Source organism: Mus musculus, chromosome 17 (genome assembly GCF_000001635.26).
Source record: "Mus musculus strain C57BL/6J chromosome 17, GRCm38.p6 C57BL/6J".
Taxonomy (NCBI): domain Eukaryota; kingdom Metazoa; phylum Chordata; class Mammalia; order Rodentia; family Muridae; genus Mus; species Mus musculus.
The window spans coordinates 46,710,238-46,729,556 of NC_000083.6; the positions used below are offsets into that span (position 1 = coordinate 46,710,238).

General features: G+C 53.1%; 2 protein-coding genes across 5 annotated transcripts; one reads left to right on the forward strand and one right to left on the reverse strand.

Moving 5' to 3' along the window:
* Window positions 1-1,238: 1,238 nt before the first annotated feature.
* Window positions 1,239-15,306, forward strand: Pex6 (peroxisomal biogenesis factor 6). Of its 2 annotated transcripts, NM_145488.2 has the most exons (17): window positions 1,239-2,147; window positions 3,671-3,834; window positions 4,224-4,307; window positions 10,091-10,193; window positions 10,275-10,408; window positions 10,946-11,057; window positions 11,433-11,641; window positions 12,007-12,202; window positions 12,385-12,461; window positions 12,875-13,007; window positions 13,087-13,292; window positions 13,437-13,498; window positions 13,682-13,790; window positions 14,154-14,270; window positions 14,390-14,467; window positions 14,588-14,727; window positions 14,951-15,306. In NM_145488.2, the coding sequence occupies exons 1-17, from the start codon at window positions 1,263-1,265 to the stop codon at window positions 15,085-15,087; spliced, it is 2,946 nt and encodes a 981-aa protein (NP_663463.1). In that variant the 5' UTR covers window positions 1,239-1,262; the 3' UTR covers window positions 15,088-15,306. The 2 variants fall into 2 exon arrangements, 1 of the variants encoding a protein (NP_663463.1); NR_157369.1 differs by having other exon boundaries at window positions 13,437-13,790.
* Window positions 15,307-15,426: 120 nt separating this feature from the next.
* On the reverse strand, window positions 15,427-18,974 carry Gnmt (glycine N-methyltransferase). Of its 3 annotated transcripts, none has more exons than NM_001364890.1 (6): window positions 18,709-18,928; window positions 17,028-17,155; window positions 16,369-16,479; window positions 16,032-16,066; window positions 15,824-15,945; window positions 15,427-15,734 (listed from the first exon to the last, which is right to left on the reverse strand). In NM_001364890.1, exons 1-6 carry the CDS (start codon window positions 18,912-18,914, stop codon window positions 15,563-15,565), a joined length of 774 nt encoding a protein of 257 aa, NP_001351819.1. In that variant the 5' UTR covers window positions 18,915-18,928; the 3' UTR covers window positions 15,427-15,562. The 3 variants fall into 3 exon arrangements, 2 of the variants coding, with proteins under 2 accessions (NP_001351819.1, NP_034451.1); NM_010321.1 differs by having other exon boundaries at window positions 16,032-16,174; XR_001782039.2 differs by lacking the exon at window positions 16,032-16,066 and having other exon boundaries at window positions 18,709-18,974.
* Window positions 18,975-19,319: the final 345 nt, after the last annotated feature.

Sequence of the window (19,319 nt, forward strand, 5' to 3'; positions counted from 1 at the left end):
GGCCCAGGTTTTATTCCCAGTACCCACCTGTCACTCACAAGTGTCTATAACTCCAGTTCCAGGGGATCTGACACCCTCACATAGACATACGTACAGACAAAACAGCAGTGCACGTACAAATTTTAAATAAATAAATCATAAAAAAGAAAGAGTAAAGACAAAGACGAAATCTAAGTAACTAAGGCTATTGGCTCAGTTCCCATCACAGAAGCCTTCAACCCTTTCCTTCTCTGTCGCCTTCTCTCCTATAGCTCTCCTAGAATTAGGTAAACTGTTCAAGCTTCAAGTTAGATCGGAGTAGGACAGAGAACGTGAAGGACCCAAGGCACTGGAACATGAGCTTTAAGGAGGGTGTGTTGGGAGAAGTGTGGCAACACCAAGCAACAGGGCTACATGAATCCCATGCATTAATTCAGCCAGCAGCCGCTGCATAAATAGATTGGCATAAGCATGGCTGGGGCAGTTTTATCCCACCATCCCCCTTACAACGTTCCCGGTAACCCTCAAGACGCTGTGCCTACAGCTGAGCAGGACAAACTAAGACATCCTCAGGAAAATGGACTTTTTCCACTTTTCTTTGTTTTTAAAGATTTATTTATTTTATGTAAGTCCGTACACTGTAGCTGTCTTCAGACACCCCAGAAGAGGGCATCAGATCTCATTACGGATGGTTGTGAGCCGCTATGTGGTTCCTAGGATTTGAACTCAGAACCTTTGGAAGAGCAGTCGGTGCTCTTAACCACTAAGCCATCTCCCCAAACCCCATCCTTCTTTTCACACCAATTATTCTTTTTTGTTTGTTTGTTTTGTTTTGTTTTTCGAGACAGGGTTTCTCTGTGTAGTACTGGCTGTCCTGGAACTCACTCTGTAGACAGGCTGGCCTTAAACTCAGAAATCCACCTGCCTCTGCCTCCCAAGTGCTGGGATTAAAGGCGTGCGCCACCACCGCCTGGCCCACACCGATTACTCTTGGTCAGTTAAATACTGAGTTCAAGTTATGGGGCATGAAGGTCGAGAGGACGCTACTTGCCCTACAGAATTGTAAAAATGCTCCTCCACTGAGTTTCAAAGGGCGCGTGCGTCGACAACAACGGAGGCGGTCGTCAAGCCAGGCTCCCCCCCACCCCTGTGCATCTTCTCAGGGGCCGACTTGGCCATCGGCACCCCGCCCACTTTCCTACCGGAAGCGGAAACGCCTCTCTTGCCCCGGACTTTTTCCGCCCCCTATTTCCGGAAGTGGAGTGGTTTCCTTCTCCTTCGCCATGGCGTTGGCTGTCCTGCGCGTCCTGGACCCCTTCCCGACGGAGACACCACCGTTGGCGGTGCTGTTGCCTCCCGGGGGCCCGTGGCCAGCGACGGGGCTGGGGCTGGTGCTGGCACTGCGGCCGGCGAGCGAGAGTCCCGCGAAGCCCGCGCTGCTCGTGGCGGCCGTGGAAGGGTCCGGCGCCCAGGGCGAGCAGCGCGGGCCGGGGCCTCCGCCGCTGCTGGTGAGCCGCGCGCTGCTGCGGGTCCTAGCGCTGGGGCCCGGGGCGCGAGTACGAGCGCGGCTTGTGCGGCGTCCCCCGGCCCTGGGCTGGGCGTTGCTTGCCACGGCTCCGGGACCCGGGCTAGGGCCTCGAGTCGGGCCGCTGTTGGTGCGCCGCGGGGAGACCCTCCCCGTGCCCGGATCGCGAGTGTTGGAGACGCGACCGGCCCTGCAGGGGTTGCTGGGCCCGGGGACACGGCTGGCCGTGACTGAGCTCCGCGGGCGGGCCAAACTGGGCCAGGAGAGTCGGGATCACAGCCATCCCCCGCCCCCGCCCGTAGTGTCGTCCTTTGCAGCTTCCCACTCGGTCCGGCGACTCCGAGGGGTTCTGGGAGGGACTGGAGATGCGCTGGGTGTGAGCCGGAGCTGTCTCCGGAGTCTCGGACTCTTCCAGGGCGAATGGGTCTGGGTGGCCCAGGTCGCAGAGTTACCCAACTCCTCGCAGCCGCGCTTGGCTCAAGTCCAGGTTCTAGAACCGCGCTGGGAGCTGTCTGAGAGACTGGGACCCAACTCCGGGCAGCAGCCGGGAGAGCCACTCGCTGACGGACTGGTGTTTCTGCCCGCCACTCTGGCTTTTAATCTCGGCTGTGACCCCCTGGAAGTGGGAGAGCTCAGAATTCAGGTCAGGAATGCTTCCTTTAACTTTTGCTCTCTTCCCTGTCTTTACTGAGTTGGAAGGCTAAATCTGTAGAATTCAGGTCCCCTGTGCCTTACAATTAGACCTTTCACTTAAGGTCTCTTAGTCTTGTATACTCATTTTCTCTTATCAAACTGTCTTTCACGTGTTCAGGTGAAACATGAGGTTCCCTGCCAAGTACCAGCTCTGCGTACCCCTAGTCTGTAACTGCGTTGCTACGTTAGAATGCTATCCTGGTACCTCTTGCTTTTTCCTTGACTGACTTCTTGTTCTAACTTTATCTGATAAAGCAACTGTCATTTCCGACCTAAACGTGACACTCGCATAAATCCTTTCATGATTTTATAACCACAACCTTAACATCATTTCTTCCTCTTGTAGCCTTTTGAGCCTTGTTAGGGTATATATCTTATTTATATGATTACACACACACTGTCTAGGCCTCAGTCATATATTGTACATAACTTGATATGTCTTATTAAATACATTTAAGAGAAGTTCTTGAAGTGTTTGATTTCTGCCTTTTAAAAATACAATTGTGCTTGGGAGAGGCGGGGTCTACAGTTTAGTTTCTAAGCATAGAAGTATATGATTTAGGCTGGTGCTGGCTTGAAAGGAAGCCAGTAGCCACGTAAAATTAACTAGTTAACACCAGATCTGAAGTTGATTTAACCTCTCTCGGGTGCCCAATGGCCATAGGTAGAAACAAAGACAGTCCATCAGAGTTAGTTGAGTGACTAGTTAACACTGAGATGGACCTAGTGTGTGGCCCAGCACCCAGAGCAGACAGACCAACCCTGTCCACTAAGATGTCCAGATGAGAGTGGTCTCCTTCTAACAGAAGTACAGTGGAGGACAGTCAGCTGACCAGCCCGTTAGTGGTGTCAGGACATATCTGAAGCTGGCTGTGGTGGCTCCTGTCTGTAGTTTTTGAGAAGCTGATGCACGAAAATCAGTGGGTTGAAGGTCAGCCTGAGCTCTGGACTGAGACAACAAAACTATATAGCCTTTTCCCACAGCCAGAGCCATGTCTTCACCAGAGACCACTTGGTGTCAACTCAGTAGCTACCTGCTGTCCTTCAGAGAACCTGTAGAGGCAGGGTGTGGTGCTACATGCCTGTAATCCCAACACTTGGGTGGGGGAGACAGGAGGATTTGGGACTCGAGTATTCCCATCAACATAGCTGCCAATCTGGGCTACATGAAACTGTCTCAGTAGGAAAACAGAAATCAGAGAAGTACATTTCTTAGTACCTCACTGGCTGTGGGATGACAAGGATCAAAGCCAGAAAGCCGTCTTTACAGGCGGCTCTGGAACCAGAGTCAAGAGTTGGTTCACATTAGGAGGGCTTTTGGTTTCCTAAGGGTAGCAGAGCTCTGCAGTTTGGCCGTCCTGGGTCACCAGCCTTGCTAAGGGAAAGACAAAAGGTGGATGTGGGTACTGGCTGCTACGAGTGTAAAACCTGACTGCTTGGAGGTTGTAAGCTGGCAACTGTTTTCTCCATTAGAGGTATTTGGAAGGCTCCATCGCCCCAGAGAACAAAGGAAGCTGTTCACCACTGCCCGGGCCTCCGTTTGCTCGAGAGTTACACATTGAGATTCTGTCCTCGCCTCACTACAGTGCTAATGGAAATTATGACCATGTCCTGTACCGGCACTTTCAGACACCCAGGTCAGCCGAACGGAAGAAAACACCTCACCTTGACCCTCTCCTCCCATCCCATGTCTCAGATCCAGACACCCAAGAGCTACTGGCTTAAGAGAAGTCTCATTATAGGCACCACTGTGGCAGGGAACCTTGGAGTAAGCCTGAGGTGAATTGGGACATTCTAAGGAAAAAAAAAAAAAAAAAAGGACCGTTTGGTCAAAGAGAACAACAGGAGAGCCAGGGGTCCTCTCCAGGTCTGGTCTCTGGTCTCACTCTTGGCCCAGTGTGGTCTAAGTCTAAATTGTCCCCTAGAACGTTGTCTGGGAAGCTGTGGGCTGTGGGCCTTCTTACTGGAAGGAGGCCCAGATGTGTCAGGAGCACACACTGAGCTGACTGAGTTGTGTGTGTTGCAGGGTGGTCCAGGAAGGGGATGTGTTGTGTGTGTCAACAGCTGGGCAAGTTGAGATCCTGGAAGGAAGCCTGGAGAGACTGCCCAGGTATGCCGCCACCTCCTCACCAGAGTGCCATGCCACCGCCGCCTCCTCACCTGAGTGCAGTCCCGTAGTCTTCCCTCCACAAGCTGTATATAATAATCCTGTGCCAAAGGATATTTCATTATTGCTAGAGACTTTCTGATTCCCAAATGATCATAATCAAAGACAGGTTAAGAGTCACTGCCTGTGACTGGGTTATGGGTCGTGGTGGAGTATTGCCTAGTGTGGAGGATGGGGGTGGGCGACTGTCTTTGACTCCTATCATACGCACACACACACACACACACACATAACATTGAGTAAGCAACATTTCAATGGAGCTGGAGATGACAGCTAAGTGTGGAGTGCTTGGCTTGCTTGACAGGAGGCCCTGGTGGTTCAATCCCCAACACACAAGCTGGGCATGGCGGTGGAAACTGTAATTGTAACACTTGGGTGCCAGAGATAGGAAGATCGTGAGTTCAAAGACAGCTTTGGCTTCATGGTGAGTTCAAGGCCAACCCAAACTTGGGAGGCAAACTTAAGACTACTTTGGCAGCAGGGCGTGGTGGAGCACGCCTTTAGTCCCAGCACTCGGGAGGCAGAGGCAGATGGATCTTTGTGAGTTCGAGGCCAGCCTGGTCTACAGAACAAGTTCCTGGGCAGCCAGGACTCCAGAGAGAAACCCTGTCTTGAAACCTCTTCCCCAACAAAAGATTTATTAAGGAAAAGGGAACCCTCTAGAGTGTCAGGGACTCCACAGGAAGACTGTGCCCCCTGGTGTTACATTAGAGCTCAGTTGACAGATCAGTAACCCAATGTTGGCGGCTATGATTTGCAGGGTCTCTACCTCATCCTGTGTCCTATGCCAAGAGAGACACCTGCCACGAATGCCTGCCTCATCTTGTCAACATCCAGAGCTTGGTTCCTGTTGGTGCGCAGTGCTCCCTATCTCAAGATAGTAGTGCTCAGGTACAGGCAGTGTTAGTAACCCTAGTCCACATCAGGAGCCTGGCGTCCAGGCTGGCCTTACCAGTCTCTGGCCTCTGTCTCTCTTGTCCAACAAACACCTAAAACCTGGTGCTGTAATTTTGAGTCAGTCTTACTCTGTAGCTCAGGGTGGCCCCGAACTCACAATGAAACCCCAAATGACCTTGAACTTGGAGTAATTGTCCAGGCCCAGCCTCCTGAGTGCTAAGATTACCATGCTTGACTGAGTTGTTCCATTCCGAGACTGAGTCTCACTACATAGCCTTGGCTGGCCTAGAGATTACCCATCCCAAACTGCCTCTGTCTCCCAAGGTCTGGGATTGAGATTGAAGGTATAACCACCATACCCAGCCTTACTTAGGTTGGTTTTTTCTTATTCTTTTTTCTTTTCTTTTTCTCTTTCTTTCTTTTCTTTTTTTAAAGATTCAATTATTATTTTTTTTTATCTATATGGCTACACTGTAGCTATCTTCAGACACACCAGAAGAGGGCACCAGATTCCATAACAGATGGTTGTGAGCCTCAATGTGGGTGCTGGGACTTGAAATCAGGACCTCTGGAAGAGCAGTCAGTGCTCTTACCCTCTGAGCCATCTCTCCAGCCCCTTTTCCTTCCTTCCTTCCTTCCTTCCTTCCTTCCTTCCTTCCTTCCTTCCTTCCTTCCTCCCTCCCTCCCTCCCTCCCTCCCTCCCTCCCTCCCTCCTTCTCTCTCTCTTTCTTTCTTTTTCTTTTTTAAGAAAGGGTTTCATGTAGCCCAGGCTAACCTCAAAATCTGTGTGAGTGATGGCCTTGAACTTCTGACCTTCCTGCTTCTACCTACCATCTGAGTCCTAAGACTTTTAGGAGCTGGGCAGTCATTCTACCAACAGTCCCTCACTTTGTTTTCTGTAGAAGACCTGCAGACCTCCCACACTTAGTGCCCACAAAGAAAAACAGGTGATCAGGCATTCTGAGACACAGCAGGCCATTTTCAGCACTGCTGCTGACCCAGCTCCTGAAACCTGCCCACCTCTGGGTGCCTAGCAGGCTCGGTACCGTAAACCGCTGAGTCCACTCAGACTTGATAAGGGAAACCCAGAGATCTTATATTCCCTAGAAAGGAGTTTCATCATGGTTGGACCCTCTTCAGCGTCCTCTGTACTCTGCTTCACAAACCAAAGCTACTTTGCAGACAGTCACAACTCTTCTGTGTGCCCCACCGGGCTCTGGCCCCTGCTCCCTCAGCAGGGCTGTGGTAGGGTCTAGATTACTGGCCTTTCTGCTCTCTGAAGTGGAGCACCAATCCCCTACTGAAGAAGGTGGTTCCTTCGTAACTTCCCTCAGAGCTGCGCCTCATTGCTTCCCTATGCAGTGCTTCCAGAATGTTCCGACAGGATGCTTGATAGAGGCACGAGGCTGTACCCTACCTAAGCCACAATGAGGTGGTTTTCTGAGCTAGAGCACAGCTCACAGGCATCTTTCCCCTGTTGCGCACCAAGCTCAAGGCTTCATGCACTGTGCATCTTTCTCCTTACATTTTAGTTTTTAACCACAGCCACTGCCAACTGGAATAACTCAGAGGAAATCCATTTTGGGTTTGTGAGCGTGAGTGCATGGGTGTGCAGATGCACACCTGGAGGCCCCATGGTGGTGGATATCAGTGCCTTCAACTGCACTCTGACTGCATTTTGAAGCAGGGTCTCTCACTCTGTGGACAGCTTGCCCTGGTCATTCCCTGTCTCCTTCCGTGCTTGCTGGGATGATGGGCAGGCTGTCATACAGGCATCTTTTCTGTGGTTCTAGGATGCTGAACACTGCTCTTCATACTTGTTTGGGTAGTACTTCACCAGCTGAGCCATCTCCCCAGCCCAACTTACAAGAATTTTGTAACAAAAACCTTTGTCTACTTTGAAGCCACTGTTGCTGCCAATGGCAACTAAAACATTTTAAGTAAAAGAGTTTGCATCCTGGTGGGTCTTTTTTTTTTTTTTTTGGTTTTCCCAGACAAGGTGTCTCTCTATAGCCCTGGCTGTCCTGGAACTCACTCTATAGACCAGGCTGGACTCGAACTCAGAAATCCACCTGCCTCTGCCTCCCAAGTGCTGGAATTAAAGGCGTGCTGCCCGGCCTGGTGGGTCTTAGAGAGGCCTACAGTGTGCTCTGTTCCATGGTGTCTCCCTGCCGAGGAGTTAAAGGAGCTCTATCTAGTGATGTCTCTAGGAGATTAAGTTACTGGCTGCTACATGCACTTACCGTCTTCCGAGTGAGTAGCGTAAATATCTCTGAGTCTCCGTGCTGCTGGTTAATAACCGCTCAGCTGGCTGTGCTTCCAGACTGCATGTAATACAGAGTCACACCCCACACCAGTTAGATAGAATCGAGATGAAACTAGGGCTTGTGCCATCTTTTCCTTTCAAAGGATGATGTAGTATTTAATATTATCATCATTATTATTATTACTTATATTCTATTTTTTTATTTTGGGACAGGGTTTGCTTGTGTAGCCCTAGCTGTCCTGGAACTCACTCTGCAGACCAATCTAGTCTTGAACTCAGAGATTCACCTGCCTCTGCCTCCTGAGTGCTGTGATTAAAGGTGTGCGCCACCCAGTGACTTGATATGTCAGGGTGGACCTCCTCCTTTTCAGAGGAGAAGGGGAGGGGGTTGAGTGGAGAAGCTGTATGAGAGGGGACTGGGTGGAGAAGGTGGCCTGTTATCAGAATGTAAAGTGAATAAATAAGTTAATGTGGGGGGAAAAGGCATATGCCACTACCATCCAGCTTATTTTGCTAAAAATTGCATTTAATTTATAAAATGTGTATTGGGACAGGCATGGTGGCACACACCTTTAATTCCAACACTCTGGAGGTACAGGCAGGTGGATGTCTATGAATTTGAAGCCAGTCTGGTCTACAAAGCAAGTATTAGGACAGCCAGGGCTACACAGAGAAATACCTATCTTGAATGAAAAAAATGTGTATCAGCAGCTTACAGAGGTCAGAAGGCGAGCTGTAAGCGTCGGTTCGCTCCTACCCTATGAATTCTCAGGACTGAACTCAGGTAGTCAGGCCTGCTAGCGAGTGCCTTTACCTACTGAGCCATCTGGGTGGCCCCAGCATTAATGTTTGAAGTAAGTGTGTGTGTGTGTGTGTGTGTATGTGTGTGTGTGTGTGTGTGTGGTGATGATTCAGCCTCTTAGACTTTTTTGGGGGTGGGAGAATTTGAGATAAGGTCTTTCTTTTTTCTTTCTTTTCTTTTTTCTTTTTTTTTTTTCCTTTTTCTTTTTTCTGAGACAGGGTTTCTCTGTGTAGCCCTGGCTGTCCTAGAACTCACTCTGTAGACCAGGCTGGCCTCAAACTCAGAAATCCACCTGCCTCTGCCTCCCAAGTGCTAGGATTAAAGGCGTGCGCCACCACTGCCCGGCTGAGACAGGGTCTTTCTATGTAGTCCTTGCTTTCCTGGAACTTGCTGTGTAAACCAGGCTGGCCTCGGATTCACGGAGATCCTCCTGCCTCTGCCTCCAGAGTGTTGAGATTCAGGGTTTACACCACCACTTGAGCCTCTTCTAAACTTTTGAGGTTATGAGTTTGAGTCTATTCTAGGAGACATTAAATGTCTCCTATAATGAACAAGTGTACATCTTCCAGAATGAACAAGTGTACGCACGGCTCAGAGGGTTTGCCATGGGTACAGGAGTGGCACGGCTCAGAGGGTTTGCCATGGGTACAGGAGTGGCACGGCTCAGAGGGTTTGCCGTGGGTACAGGAGTGGCACGGCTCAGAGGGTTTGCCGTGGGTACAGGAGGGTGCAGATAGCTCTGGTTCTTTAGCTCTCCTAGCCACACAAACCATGGGCACTAACAGTCACTCCCTCATTCTTGCCTTGTCCCCTGATCCTGGCACTCACCAGCCTGTTGAGTGGACTCACAGAATGCATGAAATATACTTATTTTTAAAGTTTCACAAGGGAGCTGGAGAAATGGCTCAGTGGTTAAGCACTGACTGCTCAAGCCGGGCGGGGGTGGCACACACCTTTAATCCCAGCACTTGGGAAGCAGAGGCAGGTGGATTTCTGAGTTCGAGGCCAGCCTAGTCTACAGAGTGAGTTCCAGGACAGCCAGGGCTATACAGAGAAGCCCTGTCTCAAAAAAACGGAAAACAAAAACAAAATACCTGACTGCTCTTCCAGAGGTCCTGAGTTCAATAATTCTCAGCAACCACATGGTGGCTCACAACCATCTGTAATGAGGTCTGGTACCCTCTTCTAGTGTGTCTGAAGACTCGTATACAATTAATTAATTAATTAAGCAAGCTTCACAGGTAATTCTGGAACAGAGAATCACTCTCACTTCGTAGCCCAGCCTGGTCTGTCTTAAGACCTTCCCGCCTGCCTCAACTCCCCAGGACTAGAGTTAGACACCATGATTAAAGACTCTAACTTTAGTTAGAATTAGTTGAATTGTTGAATAAAAATGAAGGGACACTTGTGTCTGAGATCTGGGACCCTGGTGGGTGAAGATCTGTAGGAGGGAGAGACTGTTCAGAAACTGAGGGAAACGGCCCCAGGTTGCTGTGTGTAATGATGGTGGCTTCACCTTTTAGAGTAGGTGGCTAGGCTATATGGCCAGAGAGATGCCCTTCCTGGGCTATTTGATGGCTGTAATGAGGGGGCTGCCCTTCTGTATCCCCCACTTCCTCCCTGCCCAGCCCTCTGGGGGCCCCGCCTTGCCTCATCAGTCTCAGGGCTCCTAAGTTGGTCCTCTGTGAGAAAGCTACCCACTCCCCAAGAGGTGCACATGTGGACGCTCGGTCCTGGTTCCCTGACCCTCCTTTCTTACAGGTGGCGGGAGATGTTTTTCAAAGTGAAGAAAACGGTTGGAGAAGCCCCAGAGGGGCCAGCCAGTGCCTTTCTGGCTGATACCACCCACACCTCTTTATACCTGGTAAGGCCGTGGGTTCCTGGGAGGAGAGCGTCAAAGGGGTAGGGACCCTGTAGAACCTTGCTGGGCTTCCTGCTTTCACAGGCTGGCACCGCCCTGAGTCATGTGCCATCGCTGCCTTCAGGAAGGTCCCCACCCTGGGACAGCTTGTCTCCTCCAGGCCTGGAGGCCTTGGTAAATGAGCTGTGTGCTATCCTGAAGCCTCACCTGCAGCCCGGGTGAGTGAGGCCACGCCAGGAGGTGTGAATTCGGGCCGTGAGAGGGGCCTGCTCAGAGCATCTCTGTAGAGCAGCATCCGGGGAAATTACTTCCAGTAGTCTACCCCAAGTCGGGGATCCACAAGCCAGGCCCCCAGTCCAGGCCACAGGCTACCCACTTACACAAGCAGACTCCCCAGCAGCTGATCCTAAAGCTGCTTTTCTGCTTGGGGAGCCCGAGATCCATCCTGGCCTTTCCCACTACATCTCCCAAAGAGCAGAGTGCCCCACTCCAGTGGCCCAAGTCTAGATCCAGACCTATCCAGCTGGGCTTCACTGAAGGCTAACTGGTCTGCGGCTGCAAAATGTTCTCAGTGCTTCTGCCCGAGCACCAGAGATGGCATGACACAAGGCCTCGGACTGTGGACACTGCCTGGATGGGGGTTAGGGAGGCACAAGGAGAGATGGGACACTTATGAAATCCAGGGGTCCCTGTCTTACTAGGGTCTTAACATTTGGGCAGAAAAATGGGAGACAATATCTATTCTCTAATTACAGAGGAACATTGCTCACAGGAACCAGCTGTGTGCTTCTGCAGGGTCCCCCAGGCAGCGGGAAGACCACAGCCGTCACGGCTGCATGCAGCCGCCTTGGGCTCCATTTGCTGAAGGTGAAGGCCTCTGGCACGAGCCCCAGCCGCTTCCACTGAGCTCAGACTCTGCCTTGCTCTCTCTTCTCCTGGGTTCCCTCATTACCATTTGGCAGCCCTAATGCTTCAGCCCAGTAGTTAGGCCAGTGTACAGTCCCTTGATGCCCAGCTACTCAGAGCTCGCCCAGTGGTCAGGCCAGTATACAGCCCCTTGATGCTCAGCTACTCAGAGCTCCTCTCAGGAAGGAGGGGTTTCAAGGCTGCACACTCCAGGCAAAGGATAGGGTGAACCAAAGCTCCCACCTGGCCAGGGTCCCTCCTTCACCTGTCCCTACTCACAAAGATGGCCTAGTCACCCTTCTCCCTTCATGCTGACCCATCTGGTCTCTTCCCCAGGTGCCCTGCTCCAGCCTCTGTGCAGACAGCAGTAGGGCCGTGGAGACAAAGCTGCAGGCCACCTTCTCCCGGGCCCGCCGCTGCAGGCCTGCAGTCCTCCTGTTGACAGCTGTGGACCTCCTGGGCCGGGACCGAGACGGACTGGGTGAGGATGCCCGTGTTGCGGCCACACTCCGTCATCTCCTCCTTGATGAGGACGCTCTCAGCAGGTATGTATAGAGCAGGCAGGTTATGAAGGGAACCCCCCTATTCAGCCCTCAATTCCTCACACCCTGCTAGCTTCTCAGAACTCTCACCTACCTGTCCTTGGGGCCAATTTACAGTGTCCAGAGGTAGGAGGGTGCGGTCTAGCATTTTGAAGGGAACACAAGGTTGAAGCTTTTGTCCCCAGTGAGCACCCCCCCCCCGTGTGAAGCAGGGTCTCCCTTCATGGTGTCCCCACCATCAGGGGATAATGGTGGACTCTGGATGATGCCCATCCCTACCCAGTCCTGACACCAATCCTCCCCATTCCTGCACACCAAAGGCAGGAGCTGCCAGCCATGCCAGACCTTGCCCACGTCCCTGTCTGCAGGTGCCCTCCTCTCATGGTGGTGGCTACCACAAGCCGTGTCCAGGACCTGCCCACCGATGTGCAGACGGCATTTCCTCATGAGCTAGAGGTGCCAGTGCTGTCTGAGGCTCAACGGCTCAGTATCCTGCAGGCCCTCACTGCCCACCTTCCCTTAGGCCAGGAGGTTAACCTGCCCCAGCTGGCACGGCGCTGTGCGGTGAGTGTCTGCACAGGGGCCTTGACACTATGCCGTCACAGGGTCCCTGTCACACAGGGCCTCGTTTCTGCTGCCCCGTGAGACTGGAAACCACGAAAGCCTCTGCTCCAGCTGGAAGCCAGACTTGGCCTCTGCCTCCTGTGCCCTGCCCTACCCATGTGTCCTTTTGTGTAACTCCCTAGGGCTTTGTGGTGGGGGACCTCTATGCCCTTCTGACCCATACCTGCCGGGCAGCCTGCACCAGGATCAGAGCCTCGGGGTAAGACAGACTCATCCCAGGTGGCTGGGAAGGCAATGGGACCCTGCTAGAGAGGGGGTCTCTCTCTCTCTCTCTCTCTCTCTCTGTCTCTGTCTCTCTCTCTGTCTCTCTCTGTCTCTCTCTGTCTCTCTCTCTCTCTCTCTCTCTCTCTCTCTCTCTCTCTCTCTCTCTCTCTCTCTCTCTCTCTCTCTCGTTTGTTAGAGCCTTAATCCATACCCTGATTGGCCCGGTCCTTTTTTATCCTTAAGGCAGGGACTCACTATGTAGTCTTTGGCTGGCCTGGACTCACTGTGGAGACCAAGCTAGTCTTGGACTCATAGAGATCACCTGCCTCTGCCCCATGAGTGCTGGTCCCAGATGCTGAGGGTACAGCTGTAAGCCTACCCCCTCCCCCCCATCGTGTTTCTTTGCAGCTCGGCAGGTGGTTTGAGTGAGGAGGATGAGGGGGACCTGTGTGTGGCTGGCTTTCCTTTGCTGGCTGAGGACTTCGGGCAGGCATTAGATCAACTGCAGACAGCTCACTCCCAAGCTGTGGGAGCACCCAGGGTGAGAATCCGGGTCCGTGGGGGGGGGGGGCAAGGGCTTTCTCTGCTGACACGTCCCTGACCACTGGTCCGTCTTCTAGATCCCTTCAGTGTCCTGGCACGACGTGGGCGGGCTGCAGGATGTGAAGAAGGAGATCCTAGAAACCATCCAGCTGCCTCTGGAACACCCTGAGCTGCTCAGCCTGGGCCTAAGACGATCAGGCCTTCTGCTCCATGGGCCCCCAGGCACTGGCAAGACCCTGCTGGCCAAGGCCGTAGCCACTGAGTGCAGCCTCACCTTCCTCAGGTTGGCAGGGCTGGGGAGAAATGTGGGAGGCTGGGAGCTGTAGCCGGTGCAGAAAGGGGGAGGGGAGTTGTCGCAGGTGGTGGGAGGGGAGGGGAGGACAGCACGTCTGATGGGTCTCATTTGTCTGTCCATCCCACTGCTCAGTGTAAAGGGACCGGAGCTCATCAACATGTATGTGGGCCAAAGCGAGGAGAATGTCCGGGAAGGTGAGTGAGTGAGCGGGGAGAGCGAGCGAGTCTCGGGCCCTTCCCCAACACCATCTTCCCCAGTGGCTGCTCCTGGTCAGCTCAGTGGGCAATGGCCGGGGAGGAACTGTCGGGCACATGTGCCATCCTTCTCCCCTGACTTGAAGCTCCTTGACACCACTCTCCTGCGAGCCTCTTTCTCAGTGTTTGCCAGGGCCAGGGCTGCTGCTCCCTGTATCATCTTCTTTGATGAACTGGATTCCTTAGCTCCAAGCCGCGGACGGAGTGGAGATTCTGGAGGGGTGATGGACAGGTCAGGGGTTCTGGAGTCTGGGGAGGGATGTGAGATATGTGTGTGTGTGTATGTGTGTGTGTGTGTATATGCACACACATATACATATGTATATATGCGTATATGTATATATGTCTGTGTATATATCTTGAGTCACATCAGTCTCCAGCCCAGGCCTCTAAGACAGAGGTTCCTGCCCTTCTAGTTCAGAGCTAGAAGGGAAGCTAAAAAGGAGTGGGGAACTTTGAGGAGGCTCACCAGTGTGGCAGGGACATGGGGCAGAGCTTAGCAAGGGACCTTGCTGAAGCAGTCTTCAAGAGAAGCGCAGCTGGCCTGAGGGCACAGCAAGGACTCTGCAACCTTTGCCGCCTTCCTCCCGTACAGAGTTGTGTCTCAGCTCCTAGCCGAGCTGGATGGGCTCCACAGCACCCAGGATGTGTTTGTGATCGGAGCCACCAACAGACCAGACCTCCTGGACCCTGCCCTTCTGCGGCCTGGCAGGTGGGGACCCTGGACCTCTCCCCTCCACAAGGCTCCTTTGCGCCTTAACCTCTATCCTGGGCATCCTTCACCTCTCATGGTTGGCAGCCCTAACACTTCCTGTCTCTGTCTCTCTGAAGATTTGACAAGCTGGTGTTTGTAGGGGCGAGTGAGGACCGGGCCTCCCAGCTGCGTGTGCTGAGCGCCATCACACGGAAGTATGCGTAGTCGGAGAGCTGGGGTGGGGGCTTAGACAGTTAGGGGATGTGTGCGAGTCAGCATGACTTCTGAGGGAGGAGGTGAGGCCAGCTTTAACATCCCTGGTGTGGGTGTGATAGGTTCAAGCTGGAGGCCTCTGTGAGCCTGGCAAACGTGCTGGATTGCTGCCCACCCCAGCTGACTGGTGCAGATCTCTATTCTCTCTGCTCTGACGCCATGATGACTGCCCTCAAACGCAGGGTTCGAGACCTAGAGGAAGGTGAGCCCACCTGCCAGCCCTGGATGGGAACCATAAAGCTAGGGAGACAGTCCTGGCCCTGAATTCCAGAGGAATGGCTGAGCAGGGGGTGTCGTCGTCGTCGTCCCGTCCCGTCCCCCCCCCCCCCCCCCGGGAGTGGCTCTCCTACCTAGGCATAGACTGCAGCCTCTGTACTTCAGCTAGGGCTGGGGCTCTGGCCTTAGTCTTCCTTTCCACCCCTTAGGGCTAGAGCTGCGGAGCTCAGCACTGCTGCTCACCATGGAGGACCTGTTGCAGGCTGCAGCCCGGCTGCAGCCCTCAGTCAGTGAGCAGGAGCTGTTGCGATACAAGCGCATCCAACGCAAGTTTGCCGCCTGCTAGGAGCTGCCTGCCTGCCCTCTGCCTATGCCCCCTGACTGAAGGTACCTCCCGCCTGTCGCCTGAAGGCTGCCTCCTCCCAGAGATCCCTTGTGAGCCCTAGTGGGGGCCCCTAGTGCTCAGGAGGAGAGGCAGGGCTGGCAGCTAGGGGCTTGGCAGCCTGTGACCTGTGCGGAGACACTAGTTCTGGAGTAGAAAATAAAGTGTATACTGCCTCCTACTGGTCTTGTGAGAGGTTGCGGTGCAAAAGGCAAGGTTATGGGAGGCTGAGGTCTTGAGGGGGGATTGGGGGGGGGAACACCATAAAAACACGTTACTTCTGAAGAAACACCAGGCACAGGCTTGGAGAATGCAGACTGTATTGTTTACTCCGTTTGCCCGACCCCCACATCTGCACCCAAATGCAATATCTGCATTAGGGGATGGTCTTAGGGTAGGGGCCATTGCCTGAGCATGGGCTTCTGGGAGCCGGAGAAACTCAGTCTGTCTTCTTGAGCACATGGATGAAGTAGCAGGGAACGTAGGCCTGGCCAGGCTTGTAGGGCTTGAAGTCACCCAGGACGCTGTGCTGGCACCTGCCCCCAAAGGCTGCTCGCACCAACTCCGTGAAAGACGCCAAACAGTGTGGGTAGTAAGAGAGCCGGAACTTACTGCAACAGGGCCCCCAGCCAGATATGAGGGCTGCTGGCCTCAGGTCTCCCCACCACCACCACCTCTCTCCTGCCAAACCACGTCATACCTGAAGCCAGGAGAGCCATCTCTGCCAGTGCCTGGCACCTGCACTGTGTAGTCCAGGGTTACCATGTGGGCTTTGTTGTTGACTGTCAGTACTGACGTCGTAATGTCCTTGGTCAGGTCACTCTGAGGGCATGGGTTGCGTCATTCCCTGAGCCACCACGGGGCTTCTGGCCCTCCAGCTCCCGCTTCCCATTGGGGGGCAGCCCAACCTTATAGTAGATGTTCTTCCCCGGGGGCGCACAGCCTGTGCTGAGGATATAGTCGTAGTTGCGGTGGTCGATCACCAGCAGGCCCCCGGGCCGCACCATGCTTGCAATGTTCTTTAGTGCCAGCCGGTGCTCGCTCTGGTCACCTGGGTTCCCGGCAGGGCCACAGACACCATCTGCTTAGGCCTCCAGCACCACCTCCCGCCCCTGTCTCCCTCCCAAGTGCCAGCACTAAAGAAGACAGGCAAAATGCAGGTCTGCCTTATCAGGGCAGCAGGCCAGCCATCTTCGGACGTGGGGGAGCTCAAGGCAAGAGCCACAGCCAAGGCCACCAGCTTACCTTTGCAGTCTGGCAAGTGAGCAAAACTGTTCCCAAGGCAGATGACAGCATCAAAGCCATCTCCTGAAAGCACATCTTTGTCCAGCGTCAACCAGTTGGCTTCTTCAATGACTGGAGGCCAGGGCAGGGGTTGGGGGGGGAGTCGAGAATTATAGCACAGCACAGAAGCAACCACCTCCTCCCAGAGACACATGGGGACTCATTAGGGATGGAGAGAGCCACAGTTGGCAAAGCCAGCCCTCCACTTAGGGGCTTTTGTAGGGAGGAGAGACAGGATGTGATAAGACAGTTAAAAGTAGCTCTGTAGGGCCCAGTGACTTGACGTACACCTCTAGACTCTGTTAGACAGGAGCATCACTTAAATCTAGCTTAGCCAAGCCAGGCAACACGGGAAAAGCATAAAAACCGCTGGTAATGCAGCCCAGTGATCAAGGGTCTACTTGGCATGCCCAAGTTCAATGCCTAGCACCATAAATACAACAAACTTGCTCTTACCAGCCGGAATCCTACTCTGATGCCAAAGCCTTCCTTTTTAGGAAGTTGACAGGGACTGTACCGTGCCCTGAGGAAAAACCATTCAGCTCCACAGCAAGAGAGAGCCAGGGCAGAGAGTGACCCTGGAGGTGCATGTCTGGGGGGGCCTGGACAGACAGACTTACCCCAATTGTCAAAGGATGGCTCTTTCCTCCGGTTCCAGCGCTCCTTAAGCGCATATTTCAGCATCTTGTCGCTGGCGTCCACGCTCATCACGCTGAAGCCCTCTTCCACCAGCATGATGGAGTCCACTCTGGATGAGGTCAGAAACGGGGGACTAGAGGACCAGTCAGAGGAGCCTGGGAGGCCAAATGTGTGTGACATTTCCCCAGACATAACATTCCAGAGTCCGTTCCTCTGCTTCCTGTCCCAGGCCATCTCTACTGGTCTCAAGTGACCCATTAAGAATTTTCCTGGGGGCTGGTGAGATGGCTCAGTGGGTAAGAGCACCCGACTGCTCTTCTGAAGGTCCAGAGTTCAAATCCCAGCAACCACATGGTGGCTCACAACCATCCGTAACAAGATCTGACTCCCTCTTCTGGTGTCTGAAGACAGCTACAGTGTACTTACATATAATAATAAATAAATCTTAAAAAAAAAAAAAAAAGAATTTTCCTTATCAAGTAGCAAAAAAATTTTTTGAGAGTTTTTTTTTTTTTGTTTTTTGTTTTTTTTTTAGCCTGGTTTAAACAGTGAGTTCCAAGACAGCTGGGGCTACAAAGAGAGACTCTGTTTCAAAAAAATTTTTTTTCAAAATTTAATTTCATGTGTCGTGCCTGAATATGTGCATCATGTGCATACCTTGTGTCTGCAGACCCCAGAGAGGGTGCTGGGCACCAAATTTGGGTCCTCTGTAAGAACATGTGCCATCTCCCCAGCTGCCTCTTATTAGAAACAGGGTCTCCTAATGTAGCCCTGCAGGGCCTGGAACTCACAGAGAGCCACCTATTTAGGACTCCCTGAGTGCTGGGATTAAATATATGTGCCACTACTCCTGACATCAACACATTTTTTTTTATTTTTAATTATGTCTGTATGTGTAGTACATGTGAGTACAGTGCCCTCCACGGCCAGAAGGGAGCGCTAACCTCCCCCTGGAACGGAATTCCAGGCGATTATGAGCCACCTGATGCAGATGCTAGGCACTGAGAGCCTGTCTTCTGCCAGAGCCTAAGGGGCTCTTAGTAGTCGGACCATCTCACCGGCTCAATGGCTTTTTGTTGTTGTTTTTGTTTTTAAATCATAGTCAGGCATTCTACAAAAGTGCACTTGAGAACCTGGCATACTGGTGCTCCTGGAAATATCTCAGTCAGAGGTGTCCGTGAGTTCTGGGCTGAGTCGGGAGTGTGGGCCAGACACTATCCTGGTCTGTATCCTCTCCACCAAATGGGGGCCTTTTACCTCTTGGAAATGACTTTTTCTTTAGTACTACTGGTTGGAGAAAAGCGCTGCTCACCTCGTGGGGTTTTGTTACAGCTTGCAACACACGTACCCAAACTCCTGGCACAGCACTTGGCTGTGCAAACGTGCTACAAATGTTCTGTTCACACTGCCAGAGGCCAATCGCAGGAGGAACAGCGCCGGAGCCAAGGATCCACCTTGACCCAAAGCTCGGATTTTGCTCTGTCCCATGAATCCTTCTCTGCGCACACCCTGGCCCCTTCCCGCACTGTTTCGGCAGATGCTCTCCCATGCCCATACTACCCTGATGAGCAAGGGCTCTTGACCCCCTAGTACTGCCTGCCAGGCTCCAGCCCGCAGAGGCTGCCCAGACTGGCCTAAGCAGGCCGGCCCGTTTGGACTCACCCTGTGCCACAGGCTACGTCCAGCACCCTGTGGCACCCGTGCTGGCGCAACAGCCCAAGCAACCACGCCTTGTACTCTGCGGTACGGCTGCGGGTGTCCCCGATGTACAGCTGCCACACACGTGCGGCCTCCCCATCTGCATACTGGTCCGGGAGCCCTTCGGCCGCCACCCCCAGGGAGCGGGTACGGTACACGCTGTCCACCATCCTGACCGGCGCCTGGCTCTCAGGCCACGCGATCCGCACTTATAATCCTCTGGCAAGGCAGTCCCACCTGGCCAATGGCAGGTGAGAGCAGGGACACGCCCCTGCTGGGCCCTGGGCCCAGAGCCAGGCTTGCTGCCTCTGCCTTGAGGATGGCTCAGCACAGCAATCCTGGACCTGGCTTAGTAAGACAGGTCAGATAGGACTCGCCAGGGTGGCCGGGAGGAACTCACAAAGTAAAGCAATGAGAGATCACTCCACCCCTACCCAAGGAGGAAGGGGAAGAAGCCTGAAATCCACCCAAAACAGAATTATTACATGCCCAGCCCAGCACAGTGTCTACACAACACTGCTTATCATTTAGTGGAGGGAACACTCCGCTAAAGAGAGCCACTGTGTCGGGACATT